The sequence below is a fragment of the Podarcis pityusensis genome (genome assembly GCF_964106645.2).
Source record: "Podarcis pityusensis genome assembly, chromosome: 10".
Lineage (NCBI taxonomy): Eukaryota > Metazoa > Chordata > Lepidosauria > Squamata > Lacertidae > Podarcis > Podarcis pityusensis.
This window is the reverse complement of record NC_138035.1, coordinates 70,042,034-70,062,147: the sequence shown is the minus strand read 5'-3', so window position 1 is coordinate 70,062,147 and position 20,114 is coordinate 70,042,034. Positions and strand designations below refer to the sequence as shown.

Genomic DNA, 20,114 nt, shown 5'->3' with positions numbered 1-20,114 from the left:
GCAGCAGAGTTCCTCTTACAGAAAAGTTTTCTTGCATCTTTTAATGCTTTGCAGCAGCAGCAGCATTCCAGCTGTCTCTTAGTGAAATTCCCATCACAGGAATAAACACCATTTGGTTCTGTTTCTCAGAGTCTTTATTATTTACAAAACGTTACACTGGTCATTAATAAAGAAAAAAACCAAATGAAGCAACATAATCTATTTCTCTTTTTAGCCATCTGGCCAGAGACCTAATCCTGACTCATCCACATACTCACTTACACTGACCCAATGCCTTGGTGGACACTGTTTTCAGTTTCAGTTGTGTTCTCATTTCAGAAATCAGTGATTGTTGTGTAGATTGTGTGTGTTTTCTACATATGTTGGAGCAATCCCCCCTTTGAAGCACATTAATAACATTTTTCTTTTCACTCAGAGTGTTTTCCAGCCTGAATAAATGGAACACAGGTAAGACTAGTATTCCCTGATACTAAATGGCTACAAATAGTGATATTTAAATTCCTTCCCAGTGTTCCCTGTAGACAGACATTTTTGTCATACAGGCAACTCCCAATTTACACGGGGGTTACGTTCCACACCGCCACATGTGTAACTGAAATCATGTATATTGGGAGCACTTTGGAGACTCCTACTAGCTTGCAAGGAGACTCCATTGGGGGCTTTGTTGAGGCTGCTGAGCCTCCCTGCCTAACAGCCGACACGTGGGATAGTGCAGCTGCACCCCCTCCCGCTTCCCTGCATGTCAGCTGAGTGGGTAAAGGAAGTCACGCTGCCCCTCCGGCTTGTGTGGCTTGCAGAACTGACATGCAGGGAAGTAGCTGTGGCGGCTGCGCTACTCCACATGTCAGCTGTTAAGCGGGGACGCTCAGCAGCTTCACAAAGCCCTGCTGCCCCTTTGGCTCATGATGAGACCCCCCCCCAGCCCAAACAGGATGTCTACTTTGGGCTCTGGGGAGGGTCTCCTTGTGAGCCAGGAAGACTATTCAGGGTGCTCCCCATTTCCAGAATCCGCTTCCAGGTTCCTGGCACCACGAGTGTGTGGGGTTGCATGCAAATTGTGTGTGTGTAAATGGTGAGTTGCCTGGTATTGAAAATCACACAGATTTGCTGAAGACAAAGTGTGGGGGGGGGCATTTAATTAAAATACAAGAACGCTGCTCTAGATTTCTTGGGAGGGGTACTTGGATGAAAAGATTGCTGTGGGAAATAAGTTTGCAGGCAAATATATTTGCATCATTTCAGTAGGGAACCCCGCCACTCTGTATTTTCCTAAATATGTTTATTTATCATGGAACTTTTAGTAAAGTGTTCCAAGATCAGGGTGCAGATAACTTAGAGGTACCATTTGGAAGTACCCAAGTCTTGTCTCAAAGGCATTTGCAAGTTAATTCTCATTAAGTTTGGGGGCCTAAAGCATGGGCTGGACTGCTCATTGTGCTTAAAGAAGCAAAGTGGCAAGTAAGCAATGTTTTGCTTCTAGGATCCCAACCTACACATCAATAATCATTTGCTCGCCTCTTCAAGGATCCTGTGCATGCTGTGGGCTATGAATGTCAACTTCAGAACAAAGAGCATTTTGTATTATTGTCCCTGATTTCTCTGGACCTGAGGGCTCTAAAGGGCTTGTGGTGGTTAGAAGGGCATCTTGTGTGTTCGCACCAGCCTGTTCCTATGTTAGGCTTCTCAGAACTCACTCCAAGTTTTCTCAGGCTTGGTGCGAAGGCAACCCTCAACTGAGCTTGCCTTACATAGCCATGCATGGATATTTTAAAAAATTGATAAGAAATTTATTTCCTTATGGAGAAAGACCATCACTCAGTGGTTGAGAACATAATTTGCTCGTAAATGGTCCTGGCTTCAGTGGCCAACATTGAAGGATCCCTCTTCTCCATTCCTGGCAAGCTATAGATGCATCAATGAGCTGAATCGGTTTAAGGCAGTTTCTGTGTTCCCTGATTATCAAAATGCAGGCAGCATGTTGGCACTACATTCAGAAGCTGCTCAAACATGTGCCCTGTTACCCAGAGGACTCTGATGTATAGCATAGTCCCTGCATAACAACAACATAATATGGCCTCTCCTTCTCTTGTCTAATTTCAGAAGAAAATATGGTTCCTCTCTTCCAGGAAGAAGATTACCAGCAACGGTTGCTAACAGGACTGGTATGTGTTGGCAATAGGTGGCACAAGTTAGTTAAGAAAGGATATTGGAAAATGTAAATGCAAATGTTAGCGTTCAACTTCTTCATGAAGTTCTGTTTTCTTTGGTCAGCAAAGCTACTATACAGAAATGCTCACACATTTCCTCAGGTTGAATTTTTCGTTGTAAACGGCTCTTAGGTAATCTTCTGATGTTGAATATGAGCTTTTGGACTTCTGAGAAAATAGCCACTGGCAACCTCCTGCTAAGACCCTCTCTGTATAGAAGGCTCTAGACCCCAGTTTTCACTTCTGGAATTTACATAATAAGTGGGAGTATGGGTTGCATGTGCAGAAAATAAATTGGTTCGCTTATTGTTTCCATGTCACAGGTATATGTGGAGGTCACAATAATACATAATAGTCTGAAATCTCATAAACCCATGTTTTTCTATACTTATACAGCATAAGATCATACAGTGGGTGGGGGAGAGGAATGCATTAATTCATGCACTATGCTGTTGTGAGTCATATGACTTCAAGTGCTGCATCTGAACTCACCACAGATATCTTGTGATCCTACTGGACTTCTTTTGTTTTGGGATATTTTTGTACCCAATTTCTTATAGTGCTGCATTTGAAAAAGTACCGGTATATCCCAATTTTACTAAAACGCACATTGCCATATTTGTAATTTTGTTGTAGTTGAGAATTTTGATTAATGGTAATGAATTAAACAAAACAACGGTAATGAAAACAAAGAAAAGAAATACAACAAAGAACAACATTGAACCAGGAATAATTAATGTGAGACAAAGCATAGAGAGGACCATGGATCATAGAGTCCTAGATCATAGAATTGTAGAGTTGGAAGTGATCTCGAGGGTTGTCGCAATCCCCCATCCAATTACTACTTGTGGCTAAGGCATAGACAATTGTTTGCTTTATAAAACTAATCTTAACTGTCTAGGAGCACCCCCTCCCCTTGTTCTTTTTAATATTATAATTGTAAGTTACTGGTTTGTATTTTCAGATGGTAGCACAGTTGAAAGATCATCTCACAAGGCACCTGCAGCATGTTGGCAAAAAGCAGATTGACCAAATAGCTGTGGATTATGTTTCGAAATCGGTTGGTTCTTTTTATGTATCTATGTATAAAAGTAAAACAATGTTTTACAGCAAGACATCATTTTGTCCCTTTAGAATGTGTGTGTTGCTGTCAGGCCTCACCATTTAGCCAGTGAAACTATTTCCCCCAAACAGCACTCACCTGCCCTGCACTCGACATCCCGTGTGATGGAGAAGCAACAGGATGGGCGCCAGCCCCTGTAGAAAGCAGGGGAGCATCATCTGATGGGCAGGAGAGCTCAGTCCTGATTGGTTTGGCTGCACCAGACAGTTCCCTATAGAGAACTTATTGGCGCACCCAAACGTCGTGGAGAAAGCAGGATTGAACTCTCTGTTTAGCAGCTGATGTGTGGGGAATTCACTCCTCCTTGGTTCAGGTGCGTTGGCAAGCTCTTTGACCACATTGGCTGGGCCACCAACTCTACCCAGAAAGCTGCTTTCACACACAGCACATGTTGTTGGTGTAATTACAACGTAGTCCTATGAATGTTACTCAGAAATCACAGATAAGTTTCATTTTAGTTCAGTAGCGCTTACTCTGAAGCAATTGTTCATAGAACTGGTCCCCTGCAGTGGAATCCCTAAGCATGTTTACTCAGAATTAAACTATACTGTGCTAAACGAGGTTTCAGCCATAGTAAATGATTTTAATCTGCTGGTGAATAATTGTGAGAATTTTGAGAGTAAGTTAGAAAATTGAAAAGTCTTGTACATAAGAATTCAAATATACCCCCTCCCCTTTCTAGCTGGATCTAATATGCTTGATAATGGAGAACGTTTGGAAGAAATATGGTCTTGGTCCCTGGATATTCTCATGGTAAGTAATTATTTTCAATTAAGACACAATAAGTTCAATAAAAAAGAGAACCCCCACAAAAGCTGAAAAGAGTGTTGTGTTTTTTCTTTGGGGTGGTGAGATTGTGTCGTGATTACCTGACTCCACACATGATAGACTTGCTAAGAACATTGATCAGAGTTTATATGCATAAAGGTTTATTTAATCTTTTGTTATTGCCTGTGACAAATTCATTCAACATGTTCAACAATGCTTATGAAACACCACAAAATGCAATTATGCTACAACTGTTGCTTTAATTTTTAGACTGTATTGTATTGTTTCATGCTTATGTTCCAGTTTAAGCAGCAGAAGGGTCATTTTAGACATAGCATTCCTTACTACGTAATACATGGTTTGTGAGGTCAGAAATGGGTGTCAAGTCTTGTATTGTATTAAGGGAAACTGAGGCACTTTAGTTACAGGTAGGTAGCCGTGTTGGTCTGCCGTAGTCGAAACAAAATAAAAAAATTCCTTCCAGTAGCACCTTAAATGTTTTTATTATACTCTCTCCTGGGATTACTTGTCAAGGAAGAGGGGGCTAAAAGTATTTAAGATGCATAAACAAGTTTGCAAACTCCTTCATCCTTTGCTTCATTGTCTTGCCAGTGTGGCTTTGACATGGAGATTCTGACCTAATGTCCCGGCTAGTAAACTGATATTAAATTAAATCAGAGTTCCCTGTTTTGGAAAAACTGGTTAACAAAGCAGGTTCTCCAGATTGCATCTGGCTTGCAGGAGGAGGGGTGAGCATATGGCTTATGAAGCTGGACTATGAATAATGAAAGGAGTTCAGGGAAGTATGTGAATTTGCCGTTCTTACATTCCATGCTGTTCTTATCTTTTATGCAGTAGGCAGGAAGGAAGATTGGATGAGATGGTCGTATTCTGTATCATGTGTCAGATTCTACAGGCCACCAGTGGAATGTGCATGCCTTTGCCTCCTGGTAAGTCCTAGGACAGTCAAGCTGTGTGTTCCATTCATTTAGGCAGGGAGAGCCAAAATGCTGTAGTAATTATGGATGCACTGGACTGGAGACCTGCGTTTGAAGTTCCCGCTCAACTGCATAGCTGTCAACTTTCAGATTTGAAAATAAGGGATCAGCAGCCTCACCTGTCCCGGGGACAGTCTACGGGATATCTAACAATCCGGGATAGCAGTGGGAAGCAGCGGGAAACGGCGCTGGAATAAGGGAATTTCACGCAAAAAAAGGGAAAGTTGACAGCTATGCTCAACTGTGAGGCTGATCATCTGAACTTTGGGCCAGTCTCTCTCTCTCTCTCTCTCTCTCATTCTGACATACCTCCATGGGGTTGTTGTCAGAGTGTAATTTTGTAGGAGAGAAAAGCCACGTATACCCTCAGTTTCTTGTAGGAAAGGGAGAAATATGAAAGTCATTGTGCCCATTTCTGGGGGCTAGCTTTCTTCAGTCCCCACCTGTGTCTGTATACAGAGGAAACTTTACTGAATTTTTTTACGTTGGTTGTTTAGTACAATAATTTATATCTTGCCCTTCAGGATACAGATCCTACCAAGGCAGTGATAAAATCCCAATAAAAAACCATAAGTCAGGATCTTTCCTACCAGGCAGTTGCGAGAGGGGACTCTGTGGGGGTGGCAGAGCTGGAACGGATGCTTGGCATTATCTTTCCTTCCTCCTCTGCCTCCCCCCCCCCAGCCGCCTTCATGTCAAGATAAGGTGTTCTCTGGCACGGAAGTACTCCTCCCCTCCCCGGGGCTACCTTTGTGCTGCCTTCTTAGATCTAAAGGCAGCCTTTGACAGCGTTCCTAGAAATATTCTTTGGGAGAAACTTGCGAAACAATGCATCGATAGAAGACTCCTATGGCTTATAAGTCAGCTCCACGAAGGTACCCATGCCAGAGTGAGACTTACTCCTGCGGGCGACCTCACAAATTCGATACCAATAAACAAGGGAGTGCGCCAAGGATGTATATTGGCTCCCTGCCTATTCAACCTATTCATCAGCGACATGCGAGCACCCCTAGTCAACTCATCTCCAAGTACACACGCGCCTAGACTAGCGGATTACCGCTGTCCACTCCTTTTATATGCGGACGATGCGGTAATTCTATCTTATACACGTGTTGGACTAACCAGAGCTCTGAAGATCTTTGCCACGTATTGTCAACTCAACCAATTAACCATCAACCATGTTAAATCTAAGATTCTGATTTTCGCCAGAAGTCGGAGATTATACGAATGGAAGCTTGGCGGAGCAAAAATAGAGCAAGTCCTAAAATTTCAATACCTAGGAGTTATTGTTCAATACAATTTGGGGTGGAAAGCACAAATTCAACACCTACTTAATAAGGCCAAAACTCTGTCGTATGCGCTCCTCCGATTTTTCTTTTCGGATGGAGCCTTGCATGTTCCCTCGGCCCTAAAGGTGTTCAAGGCAAAAGTGGTTACCGCGCTTGCCTATGCTGCCCCGCTCTGGGCCGTGATGACAGATCTTGCTCCTCTTGAGACTCTGCAAAACCAATTCCTACGTCGGATCCTAATGCTCCCCCTGTGCGTAAGTAACGCAGCCATGCGACTAGAATTGAAGATCGCATCCCTAGAAACTTGCCTGTGGAAGCAAGTCTTCAGTTATTGGTTATCATTGTGGCATAGATTACCAGACCATTACCTTGTCCAATGCTTATGGCGAGATGAATTCTCCAGCCTTTGGACTAGTAGAATTCATGCCAAACTCCTGAGTTATGGAATCTCTCCCTTAGATTCCCTAAAACTAGATCAAATCACTGCTCAAAGACTGATCCGCCAAAGACTGGATGACATCGATTTACAGTGAAATTATACGCTGGGGGGAGGTGTTTGTTCGCCCCAGAACATTGGTATTACTTTAACTTACTGCGTTCCATCATACCTCTCCTCCCTTTCGACTGTTGCCCATAGGCTGGCCTTCACCAAAGCGAGGTTTAACGTTTTTCCCTCCAATGTCCTGAGACATAGATTCTCAAAGGGCCAAGCCTCCGCCATGTGCGAATGTGATAAGGAGACGCCGGAGTCGCTTCAGCACATTATGTTCACTTGCCCCTTGTTCAACGTGCCACGGGCAAACTTGTTGGGATCAATCATGCAGAAACTAGAGGGTACCCCACCAAAATTCCACCTTGCCCAAATCTTGCAGGATAAGGATACCCATACGACCCTGAAAGTGGCTAGGTTTCTGGTCGCTGTCCTTACCCAAAAGCGTTGCCAAGGAGCACTACAAGCTAATTAAGGCGCAGTATGTCATTCCATCTCATAGTATTTTATTGTTACAGTGATGTTTCAGCGGCTGTTTTTACCCACGTGCACAAGCTGTTATTTATGTCTTGTTTTTATCTGTATGGGCCTATGGCCGTAATAAATATTATTATTATTATTATTAAGATAAGGTGTTCTTATCTAGCAGTACAAAAAATCAAAACTAACAGGCGAGCATTGATTTGAATTTGTCCTATGCCATCATCCACACACCATTCTAAGAAATATTCCTGATGTACAAATAATGTTGGCAAATTGCTGGTGACAAATGCTGCTTCCATAACCAATTCACCTTCATGAGCCACTGGGCGAATCTTATTCTGAGCAGGGAAGATTCAGAGGAGTTATCCATGAAAAGAGGAATTGTGCTTATGATGTTGACTGCACTGTAGCTTTCTGAGAAGCAGCTCTGGAGAAATTTCCTTGTTGCCCATGTTGCTGGGCAGTTTCCCAAAACAGCAAGCGGTTTCTCATCTGACCCAATAGACTTGGGCTGGTTTGCAATCCAATTAAGAATGTTTTTGCCAGAGAACGTGGCTAATCATCTTGTCACTTGTGAGGCCATTAGAGTAATGGTGTAACCCGTTGCTTATTTTTACTCAGAGTTGATCCATTGAAATTAATGTTGTTGTTTAGTCGTTTAGTCGTGTCTGACTCTTCGTGACCCCATGGACCAGAGCACGCCAGGCACTTCTGTCTTCCACTGCCTCCCACAGCTTGGTCAAACTCATGTTTGTAGCTTCGAGAACACTGTCCAACCATCTCGTCCTCTGTCGTCCCCTTCTCCTTGTGCCCTCCATCTTTCCCAACATCAGGGTCTTATCCAGGGAGTCTTCTCTTCTCATGAGGTGGTCAAAGTATTGGAGCCTCAGCTTCAGGATCTGTCCTTCCAGTGAGCACTCAGGGCTGATTTCCTTAATAATGGAGAGGTTTGTTCTTCTTGCAGTCCATGGGACTCTCAAAAGTCTCCTCCAGCACCATAATTCAAAAGCATCAATTATTCGGCGATCAGCCTTCTCTATGGTCCAGCTCTCACTTCCATACATCACTACTGGGAAAACCATAGCTTTAACTATACGGACCTTTGTCGGCAAGGTGATGTCTCTGCTTTTTAAGATGCCTTCTAGGTTTGTCATTGCTTTTCTCCCAAGAAGCAGGCGTCTTCTAATTTCGTGACTGCTGTCACCATCTGCAGTGATCATGGAGCCCAAGAAAGTAAAATCTCTCACTGCCTCCATTTTTTCCCCTTCTATTTGCCAGGAGGTGTTGGGAACAGTGGCCATGATCTTCGTTTTTTTAATGTTGAGCTTTTTGTTGATGTTGAGCTTTTTGATGTTGAAATTTTGATGTTGAAATTAATAGACATGACTAAATTAGGTCTATTAATTTCGGTAGGTCTGCTTAGTCGAACCTCACCCAGCAGTTCTGAATAGGGTGTTTGCTTTGCTTTTGCTTTTGCTGAGGAATATTTCTCTCTCTCTCAAACTGCAGGATTTCATACTCTGCATATAGCACTGGGCATCCGATGTCTCCCTTTGCATGCACTCTTGCATTACATTGACCATGGAGTGCTACATTTGACAGAGAAGTGCGTAATGAAACTTTTGAAAGGTAAGATGGATTTTCCATATCCCATCATTAACTATTTGCTAGCAGCTCTGAATAGAACACTAGAACAGTAACAACTGTTATTTGGAAATTAAGTCTCCCTGTCCTACACGAAAGTGACGGAAGCTGGCATCACGCCGTGTCCTAGTAAGTAGATTTGTTATTTGGGATGGCATGCAGGAGAGAGTCTTGAATTTCCACTGCCACATACATAGCACAAACGTCAGTATGAAATGAGGCCTGCAAGTATCTCTCTCTCTCTCTCCCTCTCCCTCTCCCTCTCCCTCTCTCTCATATGTGTGTGTGTGTAAATAAATATATGCCCATATAAGTGGGTCTGGTTTTTTTTTTTATAAAAAAAAAGAGGATGTGTACCAAAAAGAGTTGGATTTTGGTTCACACTAAACTTTCCAGAGGGGCAGGACATGAGACTTAAGATTCACTCCAGTCTTTCGCTGCTCTTCATACTCTTGCGTTTATAGCATTGATAGAGAGATGGTTGGAAGGGTGGCATAAACAGAAGTGGCTTGCCTCACCTTTCATAGGTTGTGGTCCACAAAAGTTTATGCCTCATTAATTCGTTATTCTTTTAAGATGCCACAAGACATTTTATGTTATCTCTGTAATATTTAAGTTCAATTCAAATATTTTAGCTGCAACAAAGAACACCGTAAATTGTGGGCAGAAATATTTGATTTTACTGAATTCATGCTGCTAGAAGAGCATAGAAAGGAGAAATTTTTGTGTTAGAATGGTTTAATTACATAAACAGTAGATCTTAAATAAATTGACATACATGGCAGTAATTGGGTGGAAGCCTTCTGCATGTAGGTTTTGATCCTACAATTCTGGGGCCCTTTTCAGTTACTGTGTTCCTTGCACAGGTCGTAATGTATTTACCTCGGATATGGAAATACTGGAAAGGGACTTCACTTCCTCCAGAGTACTCGTTGCTACAGCTTTACAATAACACACCCACAGTGTTTCTCTGTCACCTCAATCGATTTTGCAAATCTCATCTCTTGTGCTTCTGCTTTATATAGCTCTGTTCAGCTGGCATTTATTAGGGGAGGAAGCATGGTTCCAACAACCATGAAACATCTAAGTTGACTGAACTAATCGTCTGTTCCGCCTTGGAAGTGTGGACTTCTAAACTGTGAAACAGCCTGGAGGGACTGATGTTTTGGTTTCTCATTAGGATTTTGAAGTAGTTTGGTTAACAAAATTCTCTCCTGAACAAGTTCACTCTTGTTAATGGTTGTGTTTTGCCATGATAAAGAGATGTTATGATTTGTAGAAAGAGCAAATATTCCAGTTTTTAAAAGCTTTATGTTTTATTATTCTGAAGGTCATCATACTTAAAGTGTTTGCATCGGACCAGAACTGTATGTGATGATGATCGAAACAGCACCCTCTTATTTCTGTAATTTGTTGTTAAGGAAATGTGTGACATCATGTGATTACATCATGTGTTTTTCCCTTAAACATTATGGGTTGCTGCTAGAGAAATGCACAGCCAATAGGTTGCAGCACATGTTTTTGCAGCTACACACTACAGGGAGAGCAGATGTACTTTTTCAGTGTCAACTGCGTTTGGCATTTAAGAAGCAGTTGTTTCAATGTAACTGGACTTTCTTTTACTTTTTTCTTTAACTTTTTCTTGTAGCTGTATAAAAATTTGGTCCCAGCCACTTAACTTGAAAGTATTATTTTAATAAAAAGGTAAAGGTAAAGGTACCCCTGACCATTAGGTCCAGTCGCAGACGACTCTGGGGTTACGCGCTCATCTCGCTCTATAGGCTGAGGGAGCCGGCGTTTGTCCGCAGACAGCTTCTGGGTCATGTGGCCAGCATGACTAAGCCGCTTCTGGTGAACCAGAGCAGCGCACGGAAACGCCGCTTACCTTCCCGCCGGAGCGGTACCTATTTATCTACTTGCACTTTTTTGGCGTGCTTTCAAACTACTAGGTGGGCAGGAACTGGGACCGAACAATGGGAGCTCAGCCTGTCGCAGGGATTTGAACTGCTGACCTTCCGATCGGCAAGGCCTAGGCTCTGTGGTTTAGACCACAGCGCCACCTGCGTCCCTTATTTTAATAGTAATGCACAAATAGGGTTATATGTTAGAAAGGCTATGGTAAAATCCTGTGTTCTTGAATTCATGCTAATATGCAATCAGGCAATTACATTAAAATTATATTTGAGAGCGGATTTGCTCAAACTTATTTAGATCGTGAGCTAAGGTAACTGAGATTTAAAACGTTTGTTTCATAAGTTGTCTTTCTTATAAGCTGTTTTGAGGGGGGCAGGGTTGATAGCTACAAATATACATTTGGATATGAATATGCATTAATAAAATCCCCATTAAGACACATTCTGCAGACTGTCATCAGTGCAATTCAAGGCCATCTTTTCTTAAAGAAATGGAGGGTATTTTTAGCCAGCACGACACTACATGAAAATCTGGATCAGTTTTCTATATAAATCTGGTTTATTTGTGGCACAGGCTTGGGTGTTCTGTTCGTTATGACGCTATACCTTGGTTTCCACCCTTTTGAAAAGCTAAGCTCTAGTTCTTTGTAGCTAAAGCTCCAGATACTCTGGGATGAAACCAGTTTTCTGGATAACGTCAATTGGACGCCTGGGCTGGGTGCAGAGACTGACTTGGCTGCCCTGCATGAAGGAAGACCTGTGTTGGGAGACAGACAAAGGAATGTGATGCTGTTGGTTTTCTTTGATTTTGCAGCAGTATTTGATACTATCAACCATGGTACCTTGCTGGTTTGACTGCCAAAGCTAGGAGGGAGATTTAATGCCTTGTAGGAGTTCTGCTTCTCTTAATGCGCTTCCCCTACTTGGATAAGATTAATTGGTTAATTTTCACGAAGGAAAAAATGTGCAAGTTCGATGGCCTCTTCTATATTTATTGTTTAGAATTCCTGGTTGTAAGTGTAATTTTTAATCCTCTTTTCATTCCAAAAGTCTCACTGAGTGAAATATGTCTATGTGTGTTCATAATGCAAGTCACATTCTTTCTCGCTACTTTTATATGATAGCTGTAATTATCACTGCTGAATGAATACTATATATAGGCTAAGTGAATACAGGTGGGGTCCAGAGCCCGGCTTGCCCCACTTTCGCCATTGGGAGCAGTCCTACTGAGGACTAAGCAGGGAAGGGCTGGTTGCCAAAAAATAAGGTTCTGCTATGGCTGGCGGTAGGGACGCGGGTGGAGCTGTGGGTAAAACCTCAGTGCCTAGGACTTAGAATCATAGAATCATAGAGTTGGAAGAGACCACAAGGGCCATCGAGTCCAACCCCCTGCCAAGCAGGAAACACCATCAGAGCACTCCTAACATATGGTTGTCAAGCCTCTGCTTAAAGACCTCCAAAGAAGGAGACTCCACCACACTCCTTGGCAGCAAATTCCACTGTCGAACAGCTCTTACTGTCAGGAAGTTCTTCCTAATGTTTAGGTGGAATCTTCTTTCTTGTAGTTTGGATCCATTGCTCCGTGTCCGCTTCTCTGGAGCAGCAGAAAACAACCTTTCTCCCTCCTCTATGTGACATCCTTTTATATATTTGAACATGGCTATCATATCACCCCTTAACCTCCTCTTCTCCAGGCTAAACATGCCCAGCTCCCTTAGCCGTTCCTCATAAGGCATCGTTTCCAGGCCTTGGACCATTTTGGTTGCCCTCCTCTGGACACGTTCCAGTTTGTCAGTGTCCTTCTTGAACTGTGGTGCCCAGAACTGGATACAGTACTCCAGGTGAGGTCTGACCAGAGCAGAATACAGAGCAGAATACTTGCCGATCGTATGGTCGGCAGTTCGAATCCCCGCGGCGGGGTGAGCTCCCGTCTTTCGGTCCCATCTCCTGCCCACCTAGCAGTTTGAAAGCACCCCTAAGTGCAAGTAGATAAATAGGTACCGCTTTATAGCGGCAAGGTAAACAGTGTTTCTGTGTGCTGTGCTGGTGCTGGCTCGCCAGAGCAGCTTCGTCACGTTGGCCACGTGACCCGGAAGTGTCTCCGGACAGCGCTGGCCCCCGGCCTCTTAAGTGAGATGGGCGCACAACCCTAGAGTCGGACACGACTGGCCCGTACGGGCAGGGGTACCTTTACCTTTTTATGGCTGGCGGTGCCATCCCCAAAGAGGCTGACACAAAAGGGACACTCAGTCAGGATATTGATATAGGATGTTGTAAGCCAGGTGGGAAACAGTTCTCTAACCCTCACCCATGGTGACAGCCTGATATGTTGGGAATCTGAGGTGAGAGAGACATGTAGTGGATGTTTCCCCAAGTTGCAGTCACCACACAGAGGCATCTTAAGGTCCAAAATAGTTTACTGCTGCAGAAGATAAGGCTTCAATAAATACAATTCCAGTGATATGTGCATACAGCTTGTAGGCTTTGTAGCTACAGATACAGATATATACAAGTACAAAGTGTTGTTCCAGCAGTTCAAGACATAACACACATGCATAACACTCATGCTTCCAGTCAGACTCACCCACTTCACAAGACTGAATGTGCCTCGATCACTTAGATAAGGGGCACTGGGCTGTTGCCATAGCAACTGGCTTGGCTAACCATGCACCTGTTGGCTTACCTTATTGAAGGGGTGATTTGTTCTCATGAAGGAAATTAACCTCTTCCACCATGTCCAGTTCCTCCAACAGGGTAGAGGGTCAGTTTGGTTTGGTGGGATTCCCCCTTGAGTGATAGACAAAGGGAGAACTGTTGAAGGGGACTTATTGTTTTCCTCATGACTGTGTGGGATGTGCCCACTACTGGGATTTAGTTTATTATCTGTGGCCCCATTCTTCTAGTTTTATGTGGTGATATTGAATGATTGTACTGAAATGTGTCTGGGTGGGCAGGTAGCAGGGAGGTGCAAAAATGCTACAGTGATCCAGAGCCCACAGGCACAACATTGTATGAAATTTGTATATGCTAATTTATATGCATATATGCATATCGAGAAACAATTACTAGAACTCTATTTCATGAAAGGCAAGCTAGTTAATTTTCTGTCCTAATCACCAGATAATATCTTCACATGTCATCCAGATCTGTTCAATTAATTACCCCATTACCCACAATTAATTTTCTGTCCTGATCCTCCTCCAAAATCAAATTCTCTTCAGTTACCTCCATTTATCACATCATTATCCCTCTAAATTGAATGAAATACAGTTCAAAATAAGCAGGAGGCACATCATGGTTCCCTTTGGGTGGTGGGAGGCGGATCTGTACTGAGGTGAGGTGGCTACTGCTGCTCGCCATAGCTGTCAAGTGTCCCTTATTTGAAGGGACAGTCCCTTATTCCAGCGCCATGTCCCGCTGCTGTCCCTTATTGATGGATGTCCCTTAAATGATGTCCCTTAAATTTCAAAGGAAGCAGCTCCTCTCCCTCCCTCCCTGCCGGCCAGGGAGGAGGGAGGCTCCAACTGTGTTGCTTGGCTGTGTTGCTCACCCAATAAGAAGTCTAAGAACGACTGGGGGGTGGAGCTTGCATGCCTTGTGTGTGGCCAGTTAATGCAAGCTGAGGGGGTTTTTGAATGCTGGACGCCATTTTGTTGCACGTGCTGCTGCAAACTTTGCAGTGCAAAGCCAGGCCGGGGAGCCATCTTAAGTTGAGGCTGCATAGGCCTTGTGGTGCATGTGATTCAGATTCTATGCAGTTGAACCTCTGGTTACAAAGTTGGTTGGACAGTGTTCTCGAAGCTACCAGCATGAGTTTGACCAGACTGCAGGAGGACAGGAAGACTGGAGTGCTTGGAACAAGTGAGGCTGCAGGTCCCTTATTTTGGCTGCTGGTCCCTTATTTTCAAATCTGTAAGTTGACAGCTATGCTGCTCGCTCAGAATTTTTTAAACCTTGCTGAAGCCAAAAAGGCAAAGTGGCAGCTGGTCCACCATTGCTGCACCTCATGCGCTGTGATCCAAAACCACAAATGCTTCCATTTCCTCACAGAACTCTAGTCCAATGGTTGCCATTCATTTGATTTTGAACTGATTTTAGAATGAATTGATTTTAGAATGCTGTATTACTTTACTGTTGTTAGCCTCTCTGAGCCTGGCTTCGGCTGGGGAGGGTGGGATATAAATAAATTATTATTATTATTACTATTTGCGTAATAATGGCTATAAAAAAGAAAGGAAAAGCTTGCATAAGGGAATAGGATGTGATTAACTTTTTAACTTAGTGCCACTTGGAGTAAATGTAGCTGAATGAGGATTTGTATAGTCAGTGACCTTTTCCCTTTCTTTTTATCGTATCCTTTTGTTTTCAGAGCTGGATAACACCGAAAAGAATGAAAAGCTCAAACTGAGTATCCTTATAAGGCTTCCTGAGGTAACTGTGTGATTTATTTGTTTCGTATTAAATCTGTTTGTGGGGAACATACGTGTTTATTGATGAAGTCAGCCATACTACTTTTATTCCATTAAAAGGTTAGCAATTTCCCAATTTGGGAAGTGGAGCTTAGAGGAGAGTGATCTGAATAACTGTAAAATAGCCACTTGTAGAATGTGTGTCAAAAGCTTATCATGGCTTAAGGTTGGCACCTTACTGCTATAAGATAATGAGAAAACAACATTGAGTCCTGGTAATTAGCTTTTAACAGGGGAAATGTTTTAAAATGGCATGGACTGAAAGCCAGACAGTGTTGTCTCTGGCCATTGATTTACTTCTGCAGAGCCAGTGAGACAGGATCTTCATTTGAACGTTAAGCCAAGATTTAGTGTGGACAACCAAGGTGAGATTGTGACCACTTTGCTTCTCTCCAGTGACTGCACTGAGCTCAGCCATCAGTCAGCTTTGTAGCTTTGTATGCTGTCTGAACTTGGGCTTGTAGTTTTGCATTCCTTTCTATAGGCTGCCATGTCTATTTCAAGAAACAAGAAGGGCTAATTGAACCTCCTTACAGAAAGGGGTTCTTTATTTGGCTGCATGGCAAAAACAAAGCTGGTTCTGTCCTTGCTACATTTTGTTTTAGGGAGTGGAAGGAGTCCACTGAATGGCATTCCTTCAGGGGCTGCAGTGTTGCATCTTAAATCCTCATCAGCCTTAGGGTCAGAACTCTTCAATTACACTTTAATTTAGGTTTGGAGCCAGAACTAATATTACTTTGCCTCTTTTGTTGTATGTAGCTTATTAGGAACATTAATCTTTTGTCCCTTTTTGACACTTGTCTCTTGATTCAGTTGCCCTGATGATTTTATTGGTGAATTGGTAGGGAAGAAGCCGTTATACAAAAAGTAACAAAAGCAGGATGCAGCTACCTGACATTTAACAGGGCAGAGCTTTGTGGGATGGAAGCAGACCATTGCAGACCCTCTGCTAGGCTGCATTTGACCTTTTGGGCACTAGCTGAAGAATTCTGGCGTCTGAAGAATGCTGTTGACCACATTGTACAAGCAGGATTTTCACTATAGTGGAGAAAGCACGTCATTTGCTATTAGAGCTACATTTCTTGTAGCTTGATTCAACTGGTTCGTGTCCTACCCTCCCGATCAGGAGAAAACAAGCTTGCTCCATCTTCCATGTGACAGCCTTTTAGATATTTGAAGATGGCTATCATGAAGCCTACATCTGAAATTGTGGCTTGTGCTATTATTGTTTATTAATAATTATTATTTGGGCAGAATAAGGTTGCAGTCCTAACCCCAGTTACTTAGGAGTAAACAGCATTGAACTTGGTGTGACTCATATCTAAGTAGATGTGGTTTAGGACTGGACTGCAATGTAAATTAATCATCATCCAAAAAGGAACAGATCAATGCTGTTTTGCCCTTTAGATATCTAACCATATTTTATTTTGTCTTATAGGCAATTGGTCGTAAGGTTAGTCAACTCTGGAATCACCCTGTAAGCACCAACAGTATTGCAAGGAACTATGTTAAACTCTTGCTTGAGAAACTCAGCAATAAACAGGTAAGCATTTTGGGATTAAACCTCAACTTGAAGTTGTTGTGATTCTTGTCCACATGGAAATTTGCAAACCTCCATTTGCTTGAGTGGAACACCAGATCAGAAGTTTGGAAGACAGGAGTGTCTTAGTCTAAATGGCGTAGCAGGAAAGCGGGGAAGAGAGATGAGGGGATCTGGATAAATCGAGTCTTAGAAGTTAAAGGGCTTTGCTGTTATTCCTAGTATTAACCCAATAATTAAAATGCATTTTCCTTCACAGTACAGTATGCTAGTTATGGAGAGTTTGTCACCTCAAATAGAGTTTCTTCCGCTTAACTACTTGGTCAATATGCTGGCAGAGGTGGAGAGTCAAGGTAATTATACTCCTGCAGTTTTCTACCCAAGTTCCTTGATTGTTTAAAAATGCATCTCATCTTGCTATTGCCATGTTGTTCTGAGGTTCACATGTACCTTGCTGGAATATAGAATTATTAAGCCCCAATTTGCAGCTTCCTTAATGCTAATTAGTGGCAAAATTATCCTCCCCTCTCCTCCAAAAAACCACATTTTTATTGAATGTTGGTTACATACCGGAAAAGCAGGTAAGCAGCAAAACAAAATTATTGTGGTACGCTTGTTAAACACTTTATAAAATTCATCAGTGCCTGATGCACCTCACACATTTCAGATGAGGCACTGTGTCTGCTGAGAAGCTCCTTCCAGATCACACTGGTTACTTACAGAACCTCACCTTCCTCTTTCGCGTCTGCTGCCGTGAGAAGCAACCACTGTGTTGCATGTGATGAGATTCCCATATGCCAGCCGTGTGACATGAGTGGGGTTTTTTTAGGAGTGCTAAAAAAATGCTTTTTTTGCATTCGTATCCACCAGCGTTAACTATAAGCCTCTCAAATTCACGCCCTTTGTATACTTCCTAGGATGGATGACTTCTGTGGCACAGGAAAACATGAATGCAAGATGTGTGGAAGAGTTGGCACTGAAGCACACGACTCTGCTCTTAGGTCTTTAGTGAAACTTATCGAAAGCGACCTTCTTACCTCAGCTGCATCTCAGTCTTGCTATGTCTGTTAGTGACATGTACTGATTCAGGAGAACTACTGAAACTTCCGCTGACTACTTAGACAGAGTTCAGTATAATGACTTTCTCATTGTCACTACTTATTATTAGTAATGGGATACATGCCAAAGTTGCTGTGCCCAAAATGTGGTGACTTTCAGGTACCTACATGGAATTACGAACTTACGCTTAATTTGCCTGCTACTCCAGTTCAGATTCTGGCAAATAAATTCTGAATATGGAGTAACTATATAACAGATCAAAAAGAAACCGGCAGCTGTTGTACACTGATGTATAAGGGGATCAATTTATGAACTTGGGAAGTATGATTAAAATAGCTCTCTGTAAATAATGGGAATAGATGTATAATTTTGAAACTTAATATATCCTTGCTTATGTAAAATGTCATCTTTCTTTTGTATATCTTGCTACAATCACATGAAACTTCTGCAAGGCAACTAAATTTCAACTGGGGCATATTTATATCTGTATTCTCCCTTAGCAATCAGTAGGTATGATCCACTTTTAAGTTAAGCATTATAAAAGCTTGTTGATATTGATGTGAGAGGTGATTTGCATTTAAATCAGTAGGACGGGAATGTTTCTCTTGCTGATAGATGTAGATTAAGTGTCAGTGCGAAAAGAAATAGTTGCTATCAAAAAAGTCACGCATCTCGCTCTTGCTTCTCACCTACTTTTGTAAAGCACTAGGCTTCTCTGTTTGTTTTCTTAGCTGTGAACAGCAACAGCAATAGAAAAGTTGGATTCCAATCAGGAACATTTTCAGTTTCCTACATGCTGGCATACCATTAAACTGATGTCATTTTCCTTGCAGCTACAAAAAAAACCCCTGTTATCTAAGTGTTTGACTTATAGTGAACAAAGACTTCTTCCACATATTTAAGTCAGACTCTGCATACTCGAATGTCCTATTCCAGTAGGATGGAACTATAATTAATTGTGGAAAAACTGCAGCTGAAATTTATTCCATCAGAGTGCTGGGGTACTAAAGTCTTTTTAGTCAGAGCATCATTTTAAACAGGTAACTGTTTTGCTATATAAGCCTAATGGGTGGTACCCAACTATGTCATGGTCTACCTAAGCCCATTACTTCATACTCAAGAGTACTCCCACTGAAATTAGTCACAAACTATGCAACAGGATTAAAATACGTGTGGGATTCAGATCTAGTAAGTGGAGGAGTGCAAAATATTGTACAGGGTACTTCAAACGGATCGGGGGCTTCTTCAGGGTTAACATGAATCAAAGTGGGAATGCCGGTCTTGTCTGGCTCAGAAATCCAGACATTTTAAAAAAGCTGTAGAAAAGTGAAACTGTGTCTCTAAGTTTAACCAGGATGGAGGAGTGGGGGGAGGGAACAACATTGAAAAATTGCAACTTAAGTCTCTAGCTTAAGCGCCAGCAGCTGAAGAGGGGGCAGTGGTGGCTGGACTGGAAGGTAGAGAGGAGAACCGTAGCTGGAGTCAGGGACATTGACAGGCACAGGCAACTGACGCTACTTTCTCCCCTACCTCCTTCCTCCCGAGGTCTAAAATGCCAACCCTGAGGCTCGGGGAGAGGAAGCTGACAGCCGTGTCACCTTCTGGATTGGTTGTCTGTAAGAAGACAGGCAGGCAGGGCTGGCTGAGGGCAGACAGAAGTTGGGGAGGGGGCCAGTGCCTCATTTGGGGGATCTCCTTAATGGCTGACAGGTTTAGTCTGTAATTGACAACACACTCTAATCTTTGTGGCTTATGGCCCTCGTATTTACGGGACCGCCTCTCCTGGTATGCCCTGCAGAGGACCTTAAGGTCCATGAATAATCATAGTTCAGAGGTCCCAGGCCCTAAGGAAGTCAGATTATCCTCCACCAGGGCCAGGGCCTTTTCAGTATTGGCTCCGACCTGGTGGAATGCTCTGTCCCATGAGAGCAGGGCCCTGCAGGATTTATCTTCCTTCCGCAGAGCTATTCCGCCTGGCTTTCAATCTGAACTTAGCCTGATCTTTTATTCCCCTTCCTTCCCTCCCCCTCCCCTTTTTATGAAGGTTACCCGCTCTGTGATCCCACAGTTAATTCTCCTCTGGTCGCCTCGCTGGTCCAAATAGGACTAATTTAGCTAGCTAGCCCTGGTG

The 20,114-nt window shown here is 42.9% G+C and overlaps 1 protein-coding gene and 1 long non-coding RNA gene across 3 annotated transcripts in view; one reads left to right on the top strand and one right to left on the bottom strand.

The window, feature by feature from the left end:
- Positions 1 to 18,541, top strand: part of GSAP (gamma-secretase activating protein) — a 57,430-nt gene extending 38,889 nt beyond the window's left edge. For both annotated transcript variants that reach the window (XM_081023565.1, XM_081023564.1), the window contains 10 exons: positions 416 to 447; positions 2,101 to 2,162; positions 3,172 to 3,267; positions 4,013 to 4,083; positions 4,954 to 5,048; positions 8,868 to 8,987; positions 15,285 to 15,346; positions 16,823 to 16,927; positions 17,184 to 17,277; positions 17,842 to 18,541. In XM_081023565.1, the coding sequence (XP_080879691.1) occupies positions 416 to 447; positions 2,101 to 2,162; positions 3,172 to 3,267; positions 4,013 to 4,083; positions 4,954 to 5,048; positions 8,868 to 8,987; positions 15,285 to 15,346; positions 16,823 to 16,927; positions 17,184 to 17,277; positions 17,842 to 17,933 (829 nt within the window). In that variant the 3' untranslated portion in view covers positions 17,934 to 18,541. The remainder of the gene's footprint in view (positions 1 to 415; positions 448 to 2,100; positions 2,163 to 3,171; positions 3,268 to 4,012; positions 4,084 to 4,953; positions 5,049 to 8,867; positions 8,988 to 15,284; positions 15,347 to 16,822; positions 16,928 to 17,183; positions 17,278 to 17,841) is intronic.
- LOC308486765 lies at positions 9,344 to 15,278 on the bottom strand. The gene is made up of 2 exons (XR_013991284.1): positions 13,110 to 15,278; positions 9,344 to 12,185 (listed from the first exon to the last, which is right to left on the bottom strand). It is a non-coding gene; the product is annotated as an uncharacterized lncRNA (long non-coding RNA).
- Positions 18,542 to 20,114: the final 1,573 nt, after the last annotated feature.